The following is an 18896-nucleotide window of genomic DNA, read 5'->3' as shown; positions in this document are numbered from 1 at the left end:
CCCCATGTGTCAACTCATGCTAAAAAATGTATATATACACACACATACATATGTTTGTGTCTATTATATGTATATGTGACACACACACATAATTAATCCACAGCCTTAGGCTAAGCACTCATTGTGGCAGAAACAACGAGCTGTTGACTACACTTTAATCAGCTCCTCCAGCCTGTAGAGGCATCACTAGGACCAAGATAGGAACAACATTCTCCATCTCCACTTGCATCTGGGTATGCTTCTATCCCAAAGAATGTGACCAGAGGTGACCTGAAGAGTTTATGTCTGAAGGATAACGAGTTGATAATTGTAGCTTGCAGCTTCCTCTCTCCTTTCCTTTTTAGGACAAACGTAGAGCCACTCGATGAAGGTGGTGGGTCCCTGAATAACTGAGCAGAAAACTGACCCTCAGACCACCAAAGTCCATACTACACTCCTGAGTGAGTGAGAAATGAACTGTCCATGTGTTGCTCCACTGAGGTTTAAGGTATATTACTTAGTGTTTAACTAACGCATTTTTTCTTTAAACCTCAGTTGCCTTCTCTGTAAAATAAAGTCTTTGAAAAGGATCCACTGTAAGTTTTTTCCACTGCTTATGTTTTTATCTTAGTTTTTAATTCTCAGAAACATTGCGCGCATTTTACCTTTTAAGTTAGTAAGTCTACTTTTTTTCCCACAAAGACGGGTTCTTCAAGTTATGGAGAAGTCATAGCAGACTGTTGCTTCAGTTTAAGATACGCATTCACATATGAGATGAGAAGGGTGAGGACCCAGAGAAACGCCTTTGACAGAGGGGAGTGAGAGCATACTGAAGAATGTTTAGTAATAAAGAATTCAGATGGGAGAAACGGATGGGTTACATCTAACAGATTTGTTCAAAGGAATTCTGGAAAGGCAAATATGTGAAAATGGATAGCAAAGACATGAAATGCCTTTTGTTCCCTAAATGGATTTCATTTCAAAGACGTGCATATTGCAAATACATGTACCATAACACTTCTCTGTCCACTTCTAGAATTTTCTAAAGCCTGACAGAACATCTGCAGAGAGAGGATGTCATTCCAAGATAATCGACTGCAAGTGACTAAATTAAGATAAAAATGTCCTTAACCTTGAACAGTTTTTAAAGAGATTTTAGAAGAAAGGAGCCCTCCAGGGGGTTGTATAACTTTATAATTGTACCCTTTCTAAAAGGCTATTTACAGATACATAATGTTTCCCCTCCATTCTTTAAAGTAAAATATAGGATTAAAAAAAATAGTTTGGGGGTAATATTTGTTTGGGACAGCAGGCACTGCTAATCAGTACCACTCTCTCCTTATTCCTTACTATCAGAGCCCTGGTTTAGGAGACCCCATTATCCTTAAGGCTAAGGTGGCCAGTTTAAAATCCGAGCTGATGAGATCTAAGTGCAAGTCTGCTGACCATCTGTGGTAAAAAATTTGCTCTCTGAGTTAGACACTGCCTGTTTTTTCTTACTTAATTTCTTTTTTTTCCTTTTCTTTCTTCCTGCCCAAATTGTTGGAACACTATTGGAGATTCTGGGGTCACTATGAAGCTATGTGGACGTGCTAGAGATGTGGAAGCTGGAAGAGCGAAGCAACCCAGTCCCCTGGTGATGCCCTTCAGCAGCTGGACTAACGCTAGAGGGACTATCTCCAAACTTCCTGCTACCCGTGGAAAGTAAGGTAAATCACTCATTCACTTTCTGTTACCTACTAACTGATCCAGAACTCTAACCCCAGGGTTCTAGAACCCTTCTCAGTATCCCATAGTCATACTCATGTTCCGGACTCCTGATCATCAGACTTGCTTATAGCAGATGTATGGGGAGGGCGGGCTCTTCTGGAAGCCCTCATACTTCCTCCCCTACCCCCACCACACACAAATAATGATCTTTATGTCCACTCATCCTTCTATCTACACTCAGAGGCCAGGGCCCCCAGGAAGGCTTCACTGACAACCCTTTACTCCTCTCTACATGCAGAAAGGGTAGAGGTGTGGGCTCTGGAATCAGACTTCCTAGACTTGAATTCTTAATCTGTTACTTACCAGTTCAGGACGTGGGCAAAGTAGTTACCTTCTCTGGACACCCCTGTAAAAGAGGAACACTAAGTAGCACCTATGTACCTTACTGAAAGGATTAAATGAGCAAATGCAGGTAAAGTTCTTATAATTTTTTCTTGGGTCAATCAATTCTAGCTGCTATTGTTACCTTTGGCTAATTTAGGGCAGAGTCCCTTTGCCCTCCTTTGGTTCTCTGGGCCCGTCTCATTCACAACACACACAACCGCATACTGCAGAGTTTTGAAAGGTGGTTCTCAAAATGTGGTCCCTGGGCCAGCAATATCAGCCACACCTGGGAACTGGTTAGAACTCTGGCACTGGAGCCCAGCAATCTGTGTTTTAACAATATTCTCAGGCAAATCTGATGCACACTAAAGGTTGACGACAACTGAGAACATCTGTCTCAGACTCTCCTGGAGGCATTCACCAAAAATAGAGTTACAGGACCTTACACCTGACCAGCTGGAGAAGGGGTCTAGTAATTGCCCTGGTTATCATGCTTGTCATGATTTTTCAGCACATAAATGTTTGAGAATCACTGCCATTTTGAATGTGTGTTTCACTTGTCTGTGTTTCCAGTGGACTTTACTTCCTTGCCAGGGAGGTTTGTGAAGATTTGTTGCTGTTGTTTGCATTATTAGTTTTATTATGCTAATTCTAGAATCTCTGGTGCATAGTGCAATCTCAGGCAGGAAGTAGTGGCTCATTAAAACAGGTATCCCAAAAGTCTTAGTAGAACTTCAAGATTAATTCCTTCAAGAAGAGGTAAAATTGTCATTAGATGCAGATGATATGATACTATATAGAGAAAACCCTAAAGACTCTACATGAAAACTACTACAACTGATAAACGAATTCAGCAAGGTAGCAGAATACAAGATTAACGTACAGAAATTGGTTGCATTTCTTTATACCAACAATGAAATATCGGAAAGGGAATGTAAAAAAACAATGCCTTTTAAAATCACAACCCCAAAAATAAAATACTTAGGAATAAACCTCACCAAGAAGGCAAAAGACTTATATGCTGAGAACTGTAAGACATTAATAAAGGAAAGTGAAGATGATTCAAAGAAATGGAAAGACATCTCATGTTCTTGGGTTGGAGGAATTAATATTGTTAAAATGCTCATACTACCCAAAGCAATCTACAGATTTAATGCGATCCCTATCAAATTACCCATGACATTTTTCACGCAATTAGAACAAATAATCCTAAAATTCATACAGAACCATAAAAGACCCAGAACTGCCAAAGCAATCCTGAAGAAAAAGAACAACGTTGGCAGCATAGCCACCCCAGACTCAGACAGTACTCCAAAGTCACAGTAATCAAAACAGCGTGGTATTGGCACAAAAACAGACATATGGATCAATGGAACAGAATACAGAGCCCAGAAATAAACCCACACACCTCAGTTAATCTTTGACAATTAATCTTTGACAAAGGAGGCAAGAATATATAATGGGAAAGAGACAGTCTCTTCCGCAAGTGGTGTTGGTAAAGTTGGACAGCCTTATATAAACCAGTGAAGTTAGAACACATCCTTTCACCATACACGAAAATAAACTCAAAATCTCTTAAAGACTTAAACATAAGACATGACACCATAAAACTTCTAGAAGAGAACACAGGCAAAATATTCTGTGACATAAATCATACCAATGTTTTCTTAGGTCAGTCTCCCAAGGCAATAGAAATAAAAATGAAAATAAACATAGGGGACCGAATCAAACTTACAAGCTTTTGCATGGCAAAGGAAACCATAAACAAAATGAAAAGACAACCTACAGAATGGGAGAAAATATTTGCAAATGATGCAACCAGCAAGGGCTTAATTTCCAAAATATACAAACAGCTCATACAACTTGATGACAATAAAAGCAAACAACCCAATCAAAAAAATAGGCAGAAGACTTAAAGAGACATTTCTCCAAAGAAGAAATACAGATGGCCAATAGGCACATGAAAAGATGCTCAACACTGCCAATTATTAAAGAAATGCAAATCAAAACTACCATGAGGTACCACCTCACACCAGTCAGAATGGCCATCATTAAAAAGTCTACAAATAACATATGCTGGAGAGGGTGTGGAGAAAAGGGAACCCTCCTACAACACTGTTGGTGGGAATGTAAGTTGGTGCAGCCACTGTGGAAAACAGTATGGAGGTTCCTCAGAAAACTAAAAATAGACCTACCATATGATCCAGCAATCCCACTCCTGGGCGTATATCCAGACCAAACTATAATTCAAAAAGACACATTCACCCTGATCTTCACAGCAGCAATATTCACAATAGGCAAGACATGGAAACAACCTAAATGTCCGTCAACAGATGAATGCATAAAGACGATGTGGTACATATGTACAATGAAATACTACTCAGCCATAAAAAAAAGAATGAAATAATGCCATTTGCAGCAGCAACATGGATGCAACTAGAGATTATCATACTAAGTGAAGTAAGTCAGAAAGAGAAAGACAAATACCATGATACCACTTATATGTGGAATCTAAAATATGACACAAATGAACCTATGTATGAAACAGAAACAGAATCAGAGACATAGACAATAGACTGGTGGCTGCCAAGGGGGAAGCAGGTGGGAGAGGGATGAACTGGGAGTTTGGGATTAGCAGATGCAAACTGGTATATATAGATTGGCTAAACAACAACGTCCTACTATATAGCACAGGGAACTATATTCAATATCCTGTGATAAACCATAATGGAAAAGAATATGAAAAAGAATGTATATACATATGTATAACAGAGTCACTTTGCTGTACAGCAGTGATTAACACAACGCTGTAAACCAAGTATACTTCAATAAAAAATAAGTTAATTAAATTTTTAAAAAGATTAATTCCTTCAGAAGAACAAGTACTACACATTCACAAAAAAAGCACCCTTTGAAAGTTTAAATTTTTGAATTTCTTTGCCACTTCCTTAGTTTTGATCATCTTGGACAATATAGTTTTAATACGGACTTTTAAAAAGAATTGTGTTTCAGTGTTTGCTATCCTTAGAGAGACAGAAACAGATAAGTACAACTAAATACTTGTTTTTCAAAAGTTTCAAAAGTATAAGGGAAATGAAAGTAATTATATCTTCAAATGATTTTGGGGTATGTTTCTAATTTCATACTTCTGATGCGATTCAAGATTAAAACTGTATTAAGACATTTGAGACATGCCGCATTGGTATTAAATGAATTTAATTTTGTGTAAAGTGGCAGAAATATTTTCTTCAGCAAACATACCTGCAGATATAAAATCACAACCATAAATCTACAAAAAAGCAAGCTATTGAATGAAATCTGATTGGTTATTTCCCTGCAGTATGGATCTGCTAATAATTTAATTTACTACTTGCTAACAGAAGCCAAAATTTAAATATACATATATATATGTGTGTGTGTATATATCTATCTCTTCAATTTTAAATCATTCATATATATGAACAAGTATACATAACAATTGTTCATATATATAAACAATTTAAATTAAAGAAAGTACATCTGGTGGCCTATTTTTTCCCCCCGATTTCTAAAGAACACCATATTCTATTCTAGGCAGTGGAATGTCAATCCACCTTAAGGGTTGTTCAGTGAGCATATCTGAGAAACCACCGGTTTAGCCAATGATGTACTTATTGAGGGAGGCCCTAGTGCCACTGTCAAGAGCTTAGCCACAGGAGAGATAAGAAGGTACTTGTTTGGTTTGTGAAAAGAAGGAGTAGTGAGGAATGGCAGGTAGCTGCAGGCTGATGACACGTGATGTCCGTATATATGTAGAACCAACACACCCATAATTGCACCCATTTTCCATACCCAAATCCAAAGCCTTTATATCATTAATCCCAGGCAAAAATGGTAAGATTCATGTGTGTTACTATCCCACGGCTTCAAGATGCCTATAAACTCATATGAGTATGTCTTAGTTTTATCAGTGGAGGACAAACCAGGCTTCTATCACCAAGCCGCATTCCATAACAGGCAAACCAGTCCAAGACTTCTCTGAGTGCTGCAGGAGAGTCTATGGAAGGGGCGCTCACTCCACTGTGATGCCTAAAATGCCTTTGCACAGAGCAAACATTCAATACATGCTGAGTGAATGAATGAGTGAACTGGCTCATTTCAGGGAAATTCCATTCAACAGGCTGGCATTCCTTCCTACCCATCTTAACTGTTAAGCTTGCCATCAGACAAAAATTTAATTATAAAACGTTAGAGCTGAGGAAATTTTAGAAACTATCTACTCTCCAGAGGTATACAACTTTAATTCAGTGGTAAAAATCACTAGGAGTGATTTAGGAGTCTATCAGACCTCAGTCCAAATTCCACATCTACCATATTTTGGTGAGCAAATAACTACTTCTGAGGCTCTGTTCCATATATGCATTATGGGATATCATAATAATACATACATTAATTGTATGACTATCAGGGGATGAAATGACACAATCCATTTGCCATGGTCGGCTAAGTAATTTGCACCAAGTAAGCACTCAAGACATTAGCCAATATTCATAGCGGAGAGATGAAAACAAAACTCTGGGACTGATGCCTACCCTAGTGGCCCCAGTGGTCATAATGACTTTCTTCCATTCAGCCTGCTCTCTTCTCACTAAGACTAAGGAAGAGAAGATGAATAAATTAGGAATAACAATTTGAAAATGGTTTTATACTCCCTGAATGAATGGAATTATAATAAAATGATTCATGAGTTCTGCAGAAATATGATGAGACTTTAGATCTTTATGTTAGTTCTCTACAAAACCAATTGATGGCCCTAAGATGTACCTTCCCACCCAGCCCCATCCTTACCAGGATCAAATATCATTGTAAATGGAAAAGTCAACAACACATAATCAACAAGCTAAGTTACAAGCCAGTGAAGTCTCAGAGCTTTGATAGAGAAAATTCAGATTTATCATTATATGTAAAAATAAGATGATATGAAGAACTCAATCTAAAAAATATTACCTGGAGATCTATAATCTCTACAATAGTGCTATAAAAAGTAAAGAGCTAGAAATCTATTTAGATGGTTTTCCTTATAAGAAAGCACTTTCTGTATAACTTTTAATGTACTATTGATGAGAACAATTCAACAAAATTCAAATAAATATCTGCAGATGTCCTACAAGAAGAAAAGAACAGAGTTAGATGTGACAGGGGATAACTGGACTTCAGGATGAGTAAGACCCTATACTTGACCTCAATAAATTAACATGAAATACAGTGGATGAGTCATGTACAGAATGTCAGAATTCTAAAAGGCCAAGCTAAGTACCAAAAGGAACACGTGGGGACTCTTAAGAAGGAAATAAAATATTGGTTAGTTGATTACGAAAAGGCAGAAGGGAGTAGGTTCCCTTTGGCTGCTCTTTGAAGAGATCACTTCCTTTCCCACCTAGTCCTGAGGCTAGGGTGGCATGGGCAATAGAGGAATGTGGGGACTGAGAATCATTTCTACTCTCACCAGAGTGGCTGGAAGCAGATTTTCTTACCAGGATGTAGTAGTATGCTAATATTTAAGGGTTCTTGAGGTCAGAGAGAAGGGTTTGAATACTCCGGCTCCATCTCTTGCTGTGGGTCAAGTTTCTTACCTTTCCAACACCTCGGCGTCTTTATCTGAAAATTGGGGACGATGATAATGTCTCCCACCTGAGTGTGAGAACTACATGATATAGTGCATACGCAGGGCTAAATTTGGTGCCTGGCAAACAGAAAGTGCTCAGTACGGCAGGCGAGTGTAGTGACAATAAAGGCAAAGATGACGGGGGTAGTGCCGGTGTTGCTTCTGCCCCCAGAACAGGCTCTGACTGGGAGAGAGTTAAAGCACCTTTGGGTTCATGGGGGTTTATATATAAGCAACGGTTGATCAATGTGAGCTGGTTGTCCAAATGATTATGTGCAATCTAAGAAAAAAATGGGCCTCGGATCTGCTCAGCTACTTAATAATATTAGCAGCAGTAGTAGTCAAAGAAGCTAAATTTTATTACGTGTTTATATGCCAAACAACGTGCTGAACGTTTTAAAAGGATTTACTCACTTATTACAACGAGGCTATACGCTAGGTCCTGATAATGTTATTCGTCTCTTTCAGATGTTGACTGAGCCTCAGACGGGTTACAAAAGCACCTAAGATCCCCTTGTCAGTACATGACGGAAATGAGTTCAAATCCAGCCTGTCTGACTTGTTCTTAATCACTAAGGTATGAAATTAAGCATGTTGCCCTTTGCCTGATTCTCCTTCTGAGGCCTGAATATTTCACTTAGCTCTCTGAGTGCAGAAGAGAGAAAATTCTCTCTCCTTGACCCAACTTGGCATCAATATCCAACTCCCCTTTTCAAAATGGGTTGCTTCAACGAGCAGCAATGAATGCCGGGTCGTGGACCAGTCACCTTGATGACTAAGAGTCAGACACTAGGGAAAGAAAATGCTCTGTGACAAACCTACCCTTGTACAGAAACAAGACAGAAATGGGGGGACAGGGCAGAAGATAATGGAATAAGGCATAGGAAAAATAGCACCTGGCATTGTGACAGTAATAATAATAATAGTAGTAGTAGTAGTAGTAATAGTAATAATAATAGACTTTACTATGCTCTAGGCATTGTATTAAGTGCTTGGTGTAAGTGACTTCATTTTAACATTGAAAACAAGTCTATGGGGATGAAATATTATTAACATCATTTTATAGGCAGGAGTATTGAGGTTCAGGTAATCAGGTAAATTGCCCAAGCTCATATGGTTAGCAAGTGGAAAGCAGAGATTTGAACCAGCACCTACACTCCTAACCATTATGCTATAACCATTATGCTGAAGACATAAGAATTCCAATGGTCTTTCCCCATAACCCACTCCTGCACTCCAGACTTAAATAGTCCAAGATCAAGAGAGAGCAAGCTTGGAGTTGCCACTCTTCAGTGAGTGTCAATCATTTCAAAACAGTGTATTTGCTAACAAGATGCAGTTCCTGTGATAATCTTCTCAACCAGCTATCAAGAAACAGGAAGCAAAGATTCAAGTAACAGTATGTTCCTACTTACGAGGAAGGTGGGACAGCACAGTTGACACTGGGCTTAACTGTTCTGGAAAACGTGGTCCCAGTAGGCATACACGCTGGTACATTTTCCCCACCTACCAAATACAAAAGAAGTATTTCATTTCCATGTTGCTCTTCAAAGTTCCACCTCATTCGTGCCTGTCATTCATCCTCTGGCCTCTTCCTGTCTCCATTTCTGTACAGAAAGGTGCTGAGTCTCTGCTCTCGGATACGAAAAGGGTGTGTTAGGAGAGGGAGCCATGGTACCTCGATGTCTTTTTTTTTTTCATCTTAATTCTATTATACCAACTCCACTGAACTTAATTAGAGTGAATACAGAATTACACAATTACCCTCTGTTCTAGTCTTCAGATGTTATATTTTGATAAAATTTACGACATGCTGCTCTCCCCCTGAACACCAGATGAACACTAGAAATGGATGTGTGTTGACATAAAATCTGTTATAATTACAATTAAAGTATAGCTTACATAATGATAGTGTTAACATAAAATTATAGATGTGTAGAGACAACGTGGTCATGCATTTCTTAGTATAAGTACATGCTTAGACCAATATCTGTTAGCGGAATGAAGATGGAAGAGAATTTTGGTTAAGCCACAAAGGCTGTTTAAGGACTTGCAGATAGCTAAGGAGAACTGAAAGACCAGTAAGATAATATTTCCCCTGCCATGTCTGCAAGTGCAAAGTGAAGGGAAGATGTGAAAGTAAGTACCCCATGGAAATTACAAGACAAATACATTTTTTTCCTTGAGTACCTGGGTAAATGCTTAAATTCTAATGTATATCAGTGATGCAAATTTTCAACTGAGTTTGATAAATCATAAAATAATAATTATACATATATGTATATAAAACTGCATGGAACTAGACAGTTCAGAATTACTTCTAATTAAAGAGGTACCCTATGACAACTAACTTAAACCTTACAAAATATGGTTCCAAGTACCCTATCAGAGTGAAAAGCAGGAGACTGAAAGGTTTAGTGTAAATGTTTGTAGTCATGGTGTCTTAACTAAAACTACTGTGTCACAAATACTATTAAAATAATTGTGACATTTTATTCACTTTTACTGCAAACAACAAAACAAACTATAGGTATTTTTTCATTTCAGGTAATTATTTTAGCTAACAGTTATTAAATGTTTTGAGAAGACAGAGTGCTAATTGCATTACTTCATTTTACCTTTAAAATAGCGCTTCCATGTAATTATTCTTAATATCTCCATTGTATTAAAGTGTATCTCTAGTTTAGACCTTTCTTCAGAACTGCAGACTTGTGTATCCAACTGTGTACTCAGCATCTCTACTTGGACTCAGCATCTCTACTTGGACGTCACGAAAACATCTCAAATCTTATACCTCCAAAACTGGTCTTTAATCCCCCAAACATGCTCTACCCCAAACTTTTTCCATCTTAGGTGACAGTAACCACACCTTTCCAGTTCCCCAGGCCCTACATCTCAAATTCACCCTTGACCCCCTCTTCCTTTCCATTCTTGCATTCAATCTACCACGAAATGCTGTCACAACCTTCCCAATGTGCCACTTCTGAGAATTACCAGCCGCTAGCAGCCTGGTGCAGGCCACCAACATAGACCTCGAGGATCCTGTAGTCGCCTCCCGAGATTCTCCCTGACTCCACTCTCTCCCCACATCCTCAAGACCACAGATAAGAGTTATGCTTTTCAAACAAGAGACAGTTCATGCCACACCTCGGCTAAAATCCTGCCCCTGGCTGCCTACATTTAGAGTAAAAGACACAATGCATGCGATGGCCTCCCAGGACTTACCCAATCCATCCCATCACATATCCGACCTCCAGCCCTCCTGCTGTCTCTTCCTCCCCACTGACTAAGTCAGCCAGGGTGGCCTCCTTGATATTCCTCCAAGCTGCCCGGCATATTTCTGCCTTAGAGTTTTGGGACTGGTTATTCTTGCTCCCAGGGAGTGGTCTCCCCATCATACATTCTGACAACTCCCTCACTTCAAGTCTTTGCTCAAATGTCAACTTATAAAATCCACCCTGACTACCCTATTTAAAATCAGAACCTACCTGTACACTCCTCCAGCACTCCCAACCCAAGCCTCTTCAGTGAGCTTCACATCCTTTTCCTTATCCCGTAGCGCCCATCAACCTGTGACAAAGCATAGAATTTATTTATAACATCCGTTTCCACACGAGAGTGTAAGGAGGGAGAAAGCATGCAAGAAGGAGCACGCAAGGCAAAGGCTCTTGTCTATTTATTCATTGATACGTCCAAGCATAGAGAACAGGAAGATGCTTGATAAATAGTCCTGAAAAAGATACAGATGAGGAAACTAGTAGTAAAGCTCAGAAAGTTTAAGTAACTTCCTCAAGGTTCTAGAGCTAGAAGAGGGTCACAGTAGAATTCACACTTGGGGATGTCGAACTTCAAATCTCTTAGCCTCTCTGCTATCTTTTTTTTTTTTTTTCTTCTTTGCGGTACGCGGGCTTCTCACTGTTGCAGCCTCTCCCGTTGCGGAGCACAGGCTCCGGACGCGCAGGCTCAGCAGCCATGGCTCACAGGCCCAGCCGCTCCGCAGCATGTGGGATCTTCCCGGATCGGGTCACGAACTCTCAACCACTGCGCCACCAGGGAAGCCCCTCTCTGCTACCTTAAGTCCATGCAATTCAGGATTTGTTTTAATCAGTGCCATGGAAATTCTCACTCCACTGAATAGGATCACTAAAGTGTTCTCTGTCTAGATTTATATATATATTTTCCATTTAAACAAAGGATACAGAAGAGGGGAATTCATCATGGGTTATTGCGGTAATTTTACAGCAATTTTAGCAATAATGACATTTAAGTAACAGTGATATTTAATGATAGCATAATAATAATAAAATAATAGCTCTTAAATGTATTGAAGACGAATCGCATGCTAAACTCGGTGCTAAAATATTTCCATGTATATTTTGTGCAAAATCCTTATGAATATTCTATCAGATAAGCTTTATGTGTAACTCCACCAGGCATACTTCTCTTATTCCGCTTTCAAAGATAAGGAAATTGATGAGAAGTGTGGTAACCGTTTGATCAAGATGAGACTGGTAATAAGTTGTGAGTATGAATTTAAATTCAGGTCTAACTCCAGAATTTGATTCTCAATCCATACATGAAAATTCTGATAATTCCTTTGATAAGGGTATGTTCTCTCCTGGAAAACATCCCCCATTATGTCTGCCTGTGCTCATACCTTCAGGACACAGTCAAGTTTGAAACATGATAAAAACGTTTAAATAGTGTGCTTTAATAAATGGAAATATCTTCATCTAAACAATAACACAAAAAGGCAGGCTGAGCCCTTTGAAGTGGCTTCGTTGCTATCTTCCATCCAGAACAAGAGAAGGAATCAACAGCTGCAGAGTAAAGAAAGCATGAAACCCAGAGATGGAGGATTCTGTAAATGACCAATTACAAGACTATTAAGCCACACTTTCATAGCAAGAGGCAAAATATTCCATTAAACTGAAAATTCTTCTACCCCTCACTCCAAGGCCCACACAAACATTAATGTTGCATTTATTAGGATGTATTTCCTGTGCTCTATCAACTTGACTTTCAGCAACTGTATTAATACAGTCCTTTCGCTTTGCACATATATCTGAATGATGGATTCCATTACTGGAGTTTTGTAGAAAGAGTGGAGTGAATGAAGTAAAGTTTGGGAAGAGCCATCATAATCCATAATGATGGGCACTGAATCAGGACAAGAAGAAACCTCTCTTCTCATTTATTTGAATGAAAATTCTACTATATATTTATTGCCTCTGTACAGGGCCATCTGTTGAATAATGGAAAACAAGCATCTTTCATTTGGAGGTAGGATTTGTGTGCTCAAGTTTCGATGGGCCTGCAGAACTAATCTTGTTTTAGAAATGAAATAAAATGTAATTTCTTACTGTAAGTAGATGTGGTTAAGCAACTGGCAACTTTGATGTCTTTGAATCACTGCAGTTTCAGGGTAGGCAAATCTATAATTATTTCAAGCACTTCTTTATTGGTGCAACAATTGAGCAGTGTACATAGTGGTCAACAACCTGGGCATTGCCAGACGACTCTAAGTTTGAATCTAGACTTTGCCACTCACCAGCTATGTGACTTTCAGCTATGAGAATCACTTTCTTCAGCTTTACACTGTGGATTATTATATGCCCTTTGCAGAACTACTATAAGAACTAAATATATATGGGCACAGTGGCTCATAGTAAGGGCTCAAATTAGTACTGTGGTCACTACTAGTAGTACTGAGAAGAAATTAGAACTTCTATTCTCATAAAGTGGCATATCTGTCCCTTTATCATTGTAATTTCATATCATTTTACTTTTGACCTTATAATTTAATAGCTTGATCCAAGAAACATTTAGCAGTAAATATAATTGAAAGAAGATTACCTGTCAAGCATGAAATACTGTAGTATCAAGTGTGCTGGCACAATACTCTTCTCAGATAATTAACCTGTAAAAATATGTTATTGTCTTTTTAATTGAGCACATTGAACATATATATTTACTGTGCCAATTGGCGAAAGGTCCATTAATTAATCAGTCTAACTATATGTTGCATAAATGTCTTCTAAACATAATCGTATATGTATTTTATTTGTTGGGAAAATGTGTTTGAGATTGTTCTTTTCTGCCTATTTAAAGTAAAAGAGGGTGAGAAGTAGAGTTAGGCTTAATGTACTTTGTACTCCATTATGCCATGAAAATGCTTCTGTGCCCTGGAGACAACAACAAAAGATTTGCTTTAATGACAAGAATCAAGTATGTTCTAAAGCTTCCAGGTAGGAGGCGTATAGGTTGCAGTTTATATCAGAAGTCTTTGCTCTCTCTCTCAACTGCATCTAGATGGGAAAGATGTGGTCACAAATGCTTCAAGGTGATATAGTAAATGTTGGAAAAGAGGGGGGTAGGAGGCAGAGTGTTGAATATCTCAAGCCTGAGCTAGAAGGATTTTATTTAAAGAAAATAGCGGATATGATTTTTCACTTAAGGAAGCAAACCTGACATTAATGTAGGAAATTAGCTCTTTTAGCTATGATGCTTTCAAATGCACATGGCTGAAAACAAATTCAAAGGAAATTTAAAAACAAAAACCAAACAACAACAACAACCTCAACAAACAAGTCCTAGAAATTCAGGGATGCAGCCAGATACAGTTGGATCTGGAAGTTCCAGAGTATCAGCAGGGTTCCAGCTCTCTCTCCATCGCTCAGCCCTGCTTACCTCTGCAAGACTTTATTTTACAGAAAGTCTCTCCTTGTGCTGGATGGTCACTGAGAGTCCCAGAGTCATATCTCCCCAGCTTAGAAATTCCAGAGAGAAAAGACAATTCTTCCATTTTGCTCTGAGACAAAAGTCCTGGGGAGCAGTCTGATAGACTTAGCCGAGGTCAGATGCCTACCCATGAGCCAATCACCTGCTTTACTGGAGTTCAGTCCCTGGGCGACTCATCCCCGGGGCCCCTCAGGAGGCAGGATGGCATTATCTGGCAGTTCTCCAAGAAAAGCCTGCTGTTTTTGTAAGATGAAAGGGGAGAGGACATGGATAATGAAACCTGTATCTGCTTCTGTAAAATCCACAGAATCTTACTCCCTGCCCTGTGTCGATGACCATGCAGTAAGCTGACCCAGGAGGTCATTTTTCCCACAACAGTCTTTATATATATGACTAAGGAACACACTGGTAAAAGAATAAGGGAGAAAGTCTGAGTATGACAAGTCAGCTAGACTGATATTAACTAAAAAAGCTGTGTGAAAATATCCTTAAAAAGTTGCCCCCAACTCACTCGAAGTCCAAAGTTGGAGCTGGAAATACAATGTCATGGAGTTTGGATAAGAACAGGTTTTCTCCAAGCTGAACTATGACACAGAGATTAGAGACTTCTAGAAACTCTATTTTTCAAAGAAAAAACATCACATGAGAAAAATGAGGCCTAGAAAAATTAAATGACTTAAGCTAATTAATGGCAGGACTGAGACTAGAGTATACTTTGTGTAATTGGCTATGGCCTTTTTTTTGTTTTTTTTTCTTTGTTATCACTTCAGAACGAGACAAACTTAAAGAAAGGAAACACAACCAAAACTCAGTGGTTGGAAAAGAGATGGATGTGAACGCCCACATGTTTCTTACGTATAAAGTTACCCCTCGCAGTGTTTTGGAGAAGAAAACGCTGGCTCTTCCCAACGTTGGTTACATACACAAAGATTCCAAAGACAAGACAAGTGCTTTGCAAACAAAGTAACTAGAACCAGCTCAGGCTTCCCCGCGCCGGGTCCTACGTTCCACGGTCAGAACCACCAACTGTATCCCCCCGGGGAACAAGGTGATTCAAAAAAGCTGGCGTCTTCAGAGAAGGGAGAAAACTTAGCCGGGAAGAGAGTCAGGAGGAAACTTGCTCAGCTTCTTGCTGGGGTCTGAAACGATCCCAACAGAGTCCTTAAACCCCTCAGGTTTCCCCAATCAAGCACCCTCGCCTCCAACCTGGGCCACCCCAGATCTGACTATCAGACGACAGAAGTCTGCGGACGCACGGAGAGCTGACCACCCCACGAGAGGGACCTACGCGCGGCCGCGCCCACTCACCCGCCGCTCCCCGGGAGACGGGAGACCAGCCCGGGGTCCAAGTCCTGGGCGTGGCAGACCCGCCCCTCTCCGGGCCCGGCTCCAGCTCACCTCGGCGCGGCCCGCCTGGGCGCCGCCATCTTGACCACGAAGGGGGCCTCGCGCCGGAGGCCCCTGAGCGGGCGCCCTGAGCGGAGCCGGAGCGCCGGGGAGCCCCAGGTCGGCGCCCTACGTCCCCCGCGCGCTCGCGCCCCGTCCACGAGCGACGACAGTCCCGCACGCAGCGCCCGACCCAGGCTTCCGTGGAACCGGCGCCCCGCGCAGCCCGCACCGCGGCTCAGGCGGCGCCGAGGGCGGCCCGGGCGGAAGAGCGGGCGCAGGGCACGCGCTCGGTAACCTGGCAACGCGGAGCAACCCGGCGTCTCTGGCGAACCCCAGCCCTCTATCGCCAGGAAGCATGGACCCCCGCACCCGCCGCCGAGCCCGCGCCGCCCCTCGGTCGCTCCGCCCGCCGCTGCCCGCTGGCTACGGTCTTTTAAATCCATGATACAACGTCTATATGTAACAAATCTGTTAAACCCTAAATGTTTATGATATTCAAGTAATCCATTATCTGAATTATTCTTGAAGATAAAACATCTAAAGACTTCTTAATTGTATGGGTATACATACATAAAATACACGTGGAGGTAACTTCAAATATAGTATGTGCCTGTCTCTATTCCTTCCCTCTCCGCTCTTTTAAAAAATGCCCCTTTAAAAATTGCCCACTCACCATCTGTTAGGTAAATTTGCTGAAACACAGTAAATGTGGAGACAGAAATTGTTATAGAGACTATTCCAAATGGCACTGACACCTGTATTTATGAAATTTTTAAAAGGGTAAGTTAGAGTTGTTTTTAAAAAAAAAAAAATCCCACTATAGTAACACCACATCATCCTAGGTGCCCAGTTCTATCCAATTACATAAGATGGAGAAAGAGAGAGAGAGAGAGAGAGAGAGAGGAGAAAGAGAAAGAAGAAAGGAAGAAAACCAAGTACTTATGTATAAAATGTTGCTGCCAAAGTTTGAGATTATACTCAAGCATCAGTGAACAGAAGGAAAACACAAATTTACAAATGTATTTCATTTATGGTATGAGGGACACAGGTTTAGATTTGCAACACGCTCCCACAAGGGTCAAATTGACCACTTTTTTCTATCTAGTTGCTCTTGAGAGAACAAAACAATTGAAACAGATGCCATTCAATTCCAAGTCTATAGCTTAGACCATGTCACTGCACATGAAATATTGTTCATTCAGAGTCAGCACATAGCAAGAGTAATTTATACTCTCAGAGTGTTTGCTCTCAAGTCAATAGCAGAGAAGCCTTGAATAAAAACGTTCCCATTACTTTCCATTGTAATAGATCTTACTTATAGCCCATGAAACAATGGTCAGAGGAGATTTATTCTTTGCACACCATATTATATAATCTCTCCACTTTAAGCCATCCCCCACTCGGCGATTATTTTTTAAATATGTTACTCGTAGTCAATATTAATTTACATTTAATCTTTCTTAGCATTAGGAGAGTAGTATTTTGTACAGGCTCAGAAACAAATCTCCCGAAATTCCTCCCTGATGCTCCCTTCAGGCTGGAAATGCATTGCAGGGTGGCTGCAGTGACTTAATTCTAGTTGGCAGAGCCCTGGCCACACACTAATTTCATTAGCCTCAAACTCCTGGATTTGAAAGATCCACTGAATATGATTCCTCTCCTCTGACATGTCACTTACTAACCAATTCAGTGTGCATACAGAGGAGAGAAAGGACTTGCTCAGCTCTGGCCCACCGGCAGGCAGATGAGAATTCCCAGTCAGAGACACTGTTTACATCTGAGTGGTCATTCTTGCCCGGGTCCTCATTTTCAGGAAGGAAGTTCAATCCAGGCTTTGCTGGCAGCTGCAGCATTTGTTACATCCATTACTAGCTCCTTGTTCCTTCCTGCCCCCCAGTGCTTAGCAGTCACTAAGTCTTCCTTCCCCCAGCCTAGAAGCTTACCTCACCATAAATTTTTATCTCAAATGATAGGTTTGGCACATTCCCCACAGCAACCCACAGGGACTGGGGAAAGGAAAACTCAAATCTCTGGAGAGCTAAGAATTCAACCATTTAGAGGAGTTTCTTTTATACAGGACAGTTTTCATTGAGCTGAACCCTGCAATCCCAGAGAAGATTCACCTACCCGTTCTTTTCCTCTTTCCCTAGAGTGACTGTGTCTTTGAACAAGGGGTCTGTGTTCCACTATTCTCTCTATTCATTTTGCAGGTTTACAGAGGCTGGGAAACTGGGGACTGGACTTACATGCCAGGAGCTTCTAAGATCACACGCAAAAATAAGGCTACTGGAAGAGATTGTTGGAATCTATCTCTGTATATTTGAACATGGGCAGTGGTTAACCAGGATACTCACACCGAGCTTATATCCAGCTTGCAGCACAAGCTACAAGTTGGTGCATCCCTCCTACTACCAGCCTCTTCTCAATAAATGCAGGTGAAAACTGGGGGCTCTTTTCCCTCAGCTGTTCAATCCAAATGAATAGCTGCAATTTGCAAATTAGAGGAAAATGACAGTGTTTTCTCTGAATGGTTTTGGTCCCAACGCGCACTGCTAATGCTGGCATTCAGTTCCTTTCCTTCCCAGCCCAGGGAACGGGGGAACTAAGCATAAGGCAAGCGTTCTCTTTTCTTGCAAGTGCCTCAGATCCACACACCAGAGAAGGAATCAGCTCCCCCTGGAATCTTTTTCAGCAAACACAATCCTTCACCTAGTCTGCAAGCTCTCTCTTGCCTTTAAGATTTCACTCTTTTTTCGACAGGCAGGCCCATCTGCAAGCTCCCAAGCTCCAAGTGAAGGCACCAAAATAAGTTTTAAAATGTCAAACGACAAATGTGCCTTCAACACCCAGAGCTCCAGTAAAAATACTGTGAGTTGCCCCTGTGGTTCTCAGGTGACCTCTGGCCTCATCCTCCCTGCAGCGCTGCCTCCACAGGTTCTCTAGTTTAAGCTCAGAGGTAAAGGAAGTGCTTCTGGGTTTTGCTTCCAACAACCCAGGCTCTTCCTGAAAGCATTACCTCAAAGTGAAGGCTGCCCAGAAGCACTTTTGG

The 18896-nt window shown here is 40.7% G+C and overlaps 1 protein-coding gene across 1 annotated transcript in view; it reads right to left on the bottom strand.

Annotated features, from left to right (window-relative positions):
- LOC125961829 (AT-rich interactive domain-containing protein 1A-like) overlaps positions 1–16008 on the bottom strand; it is a 124950-nt gene extending 108942 nt beyond the window's left edge. Inside the window, exons 1-3 of the mRNA XM_049700861.1 lie at positions 15767–16008; positions 9133–9223; positions 7168–7216 (exon numbers count right to left, since the gene is read on the bottom strand). Coding sequence (XP_049556818.1) covers positions 7168–7216; positions 9133–9200 — 117 coding nt within the window. The 5' untranslated portion in view covers positions 9201–9223; positions 15767–16008. The remainder of the gene's footprint in view (positions 1–7167; positions 7217–9132; positions 9224–15766) is intronic.
- Positions 16009–18896: the final 2888 nt, after the last annotated feature.

The sequence above is a fragment of the Orcinus orca genome, chromosome 17 (assembly GCF_937001465.1).
Source record: "Orcinus orca chromosome 17, mOrcOrc1.1, whole genome shotgun sequence".
Classification (NCBI taxonomy): Eukaryota; Metazoa; Chordata; class Mammalia; order Artiodactyla; family Delphinidae; genus Orcinus; species Orcinus orca.
The sequence above is the reverse complement of the archived record's forward strand: the minus strand, read 5'-3'. Positions and strand labels throughout refer to the sequence as shown.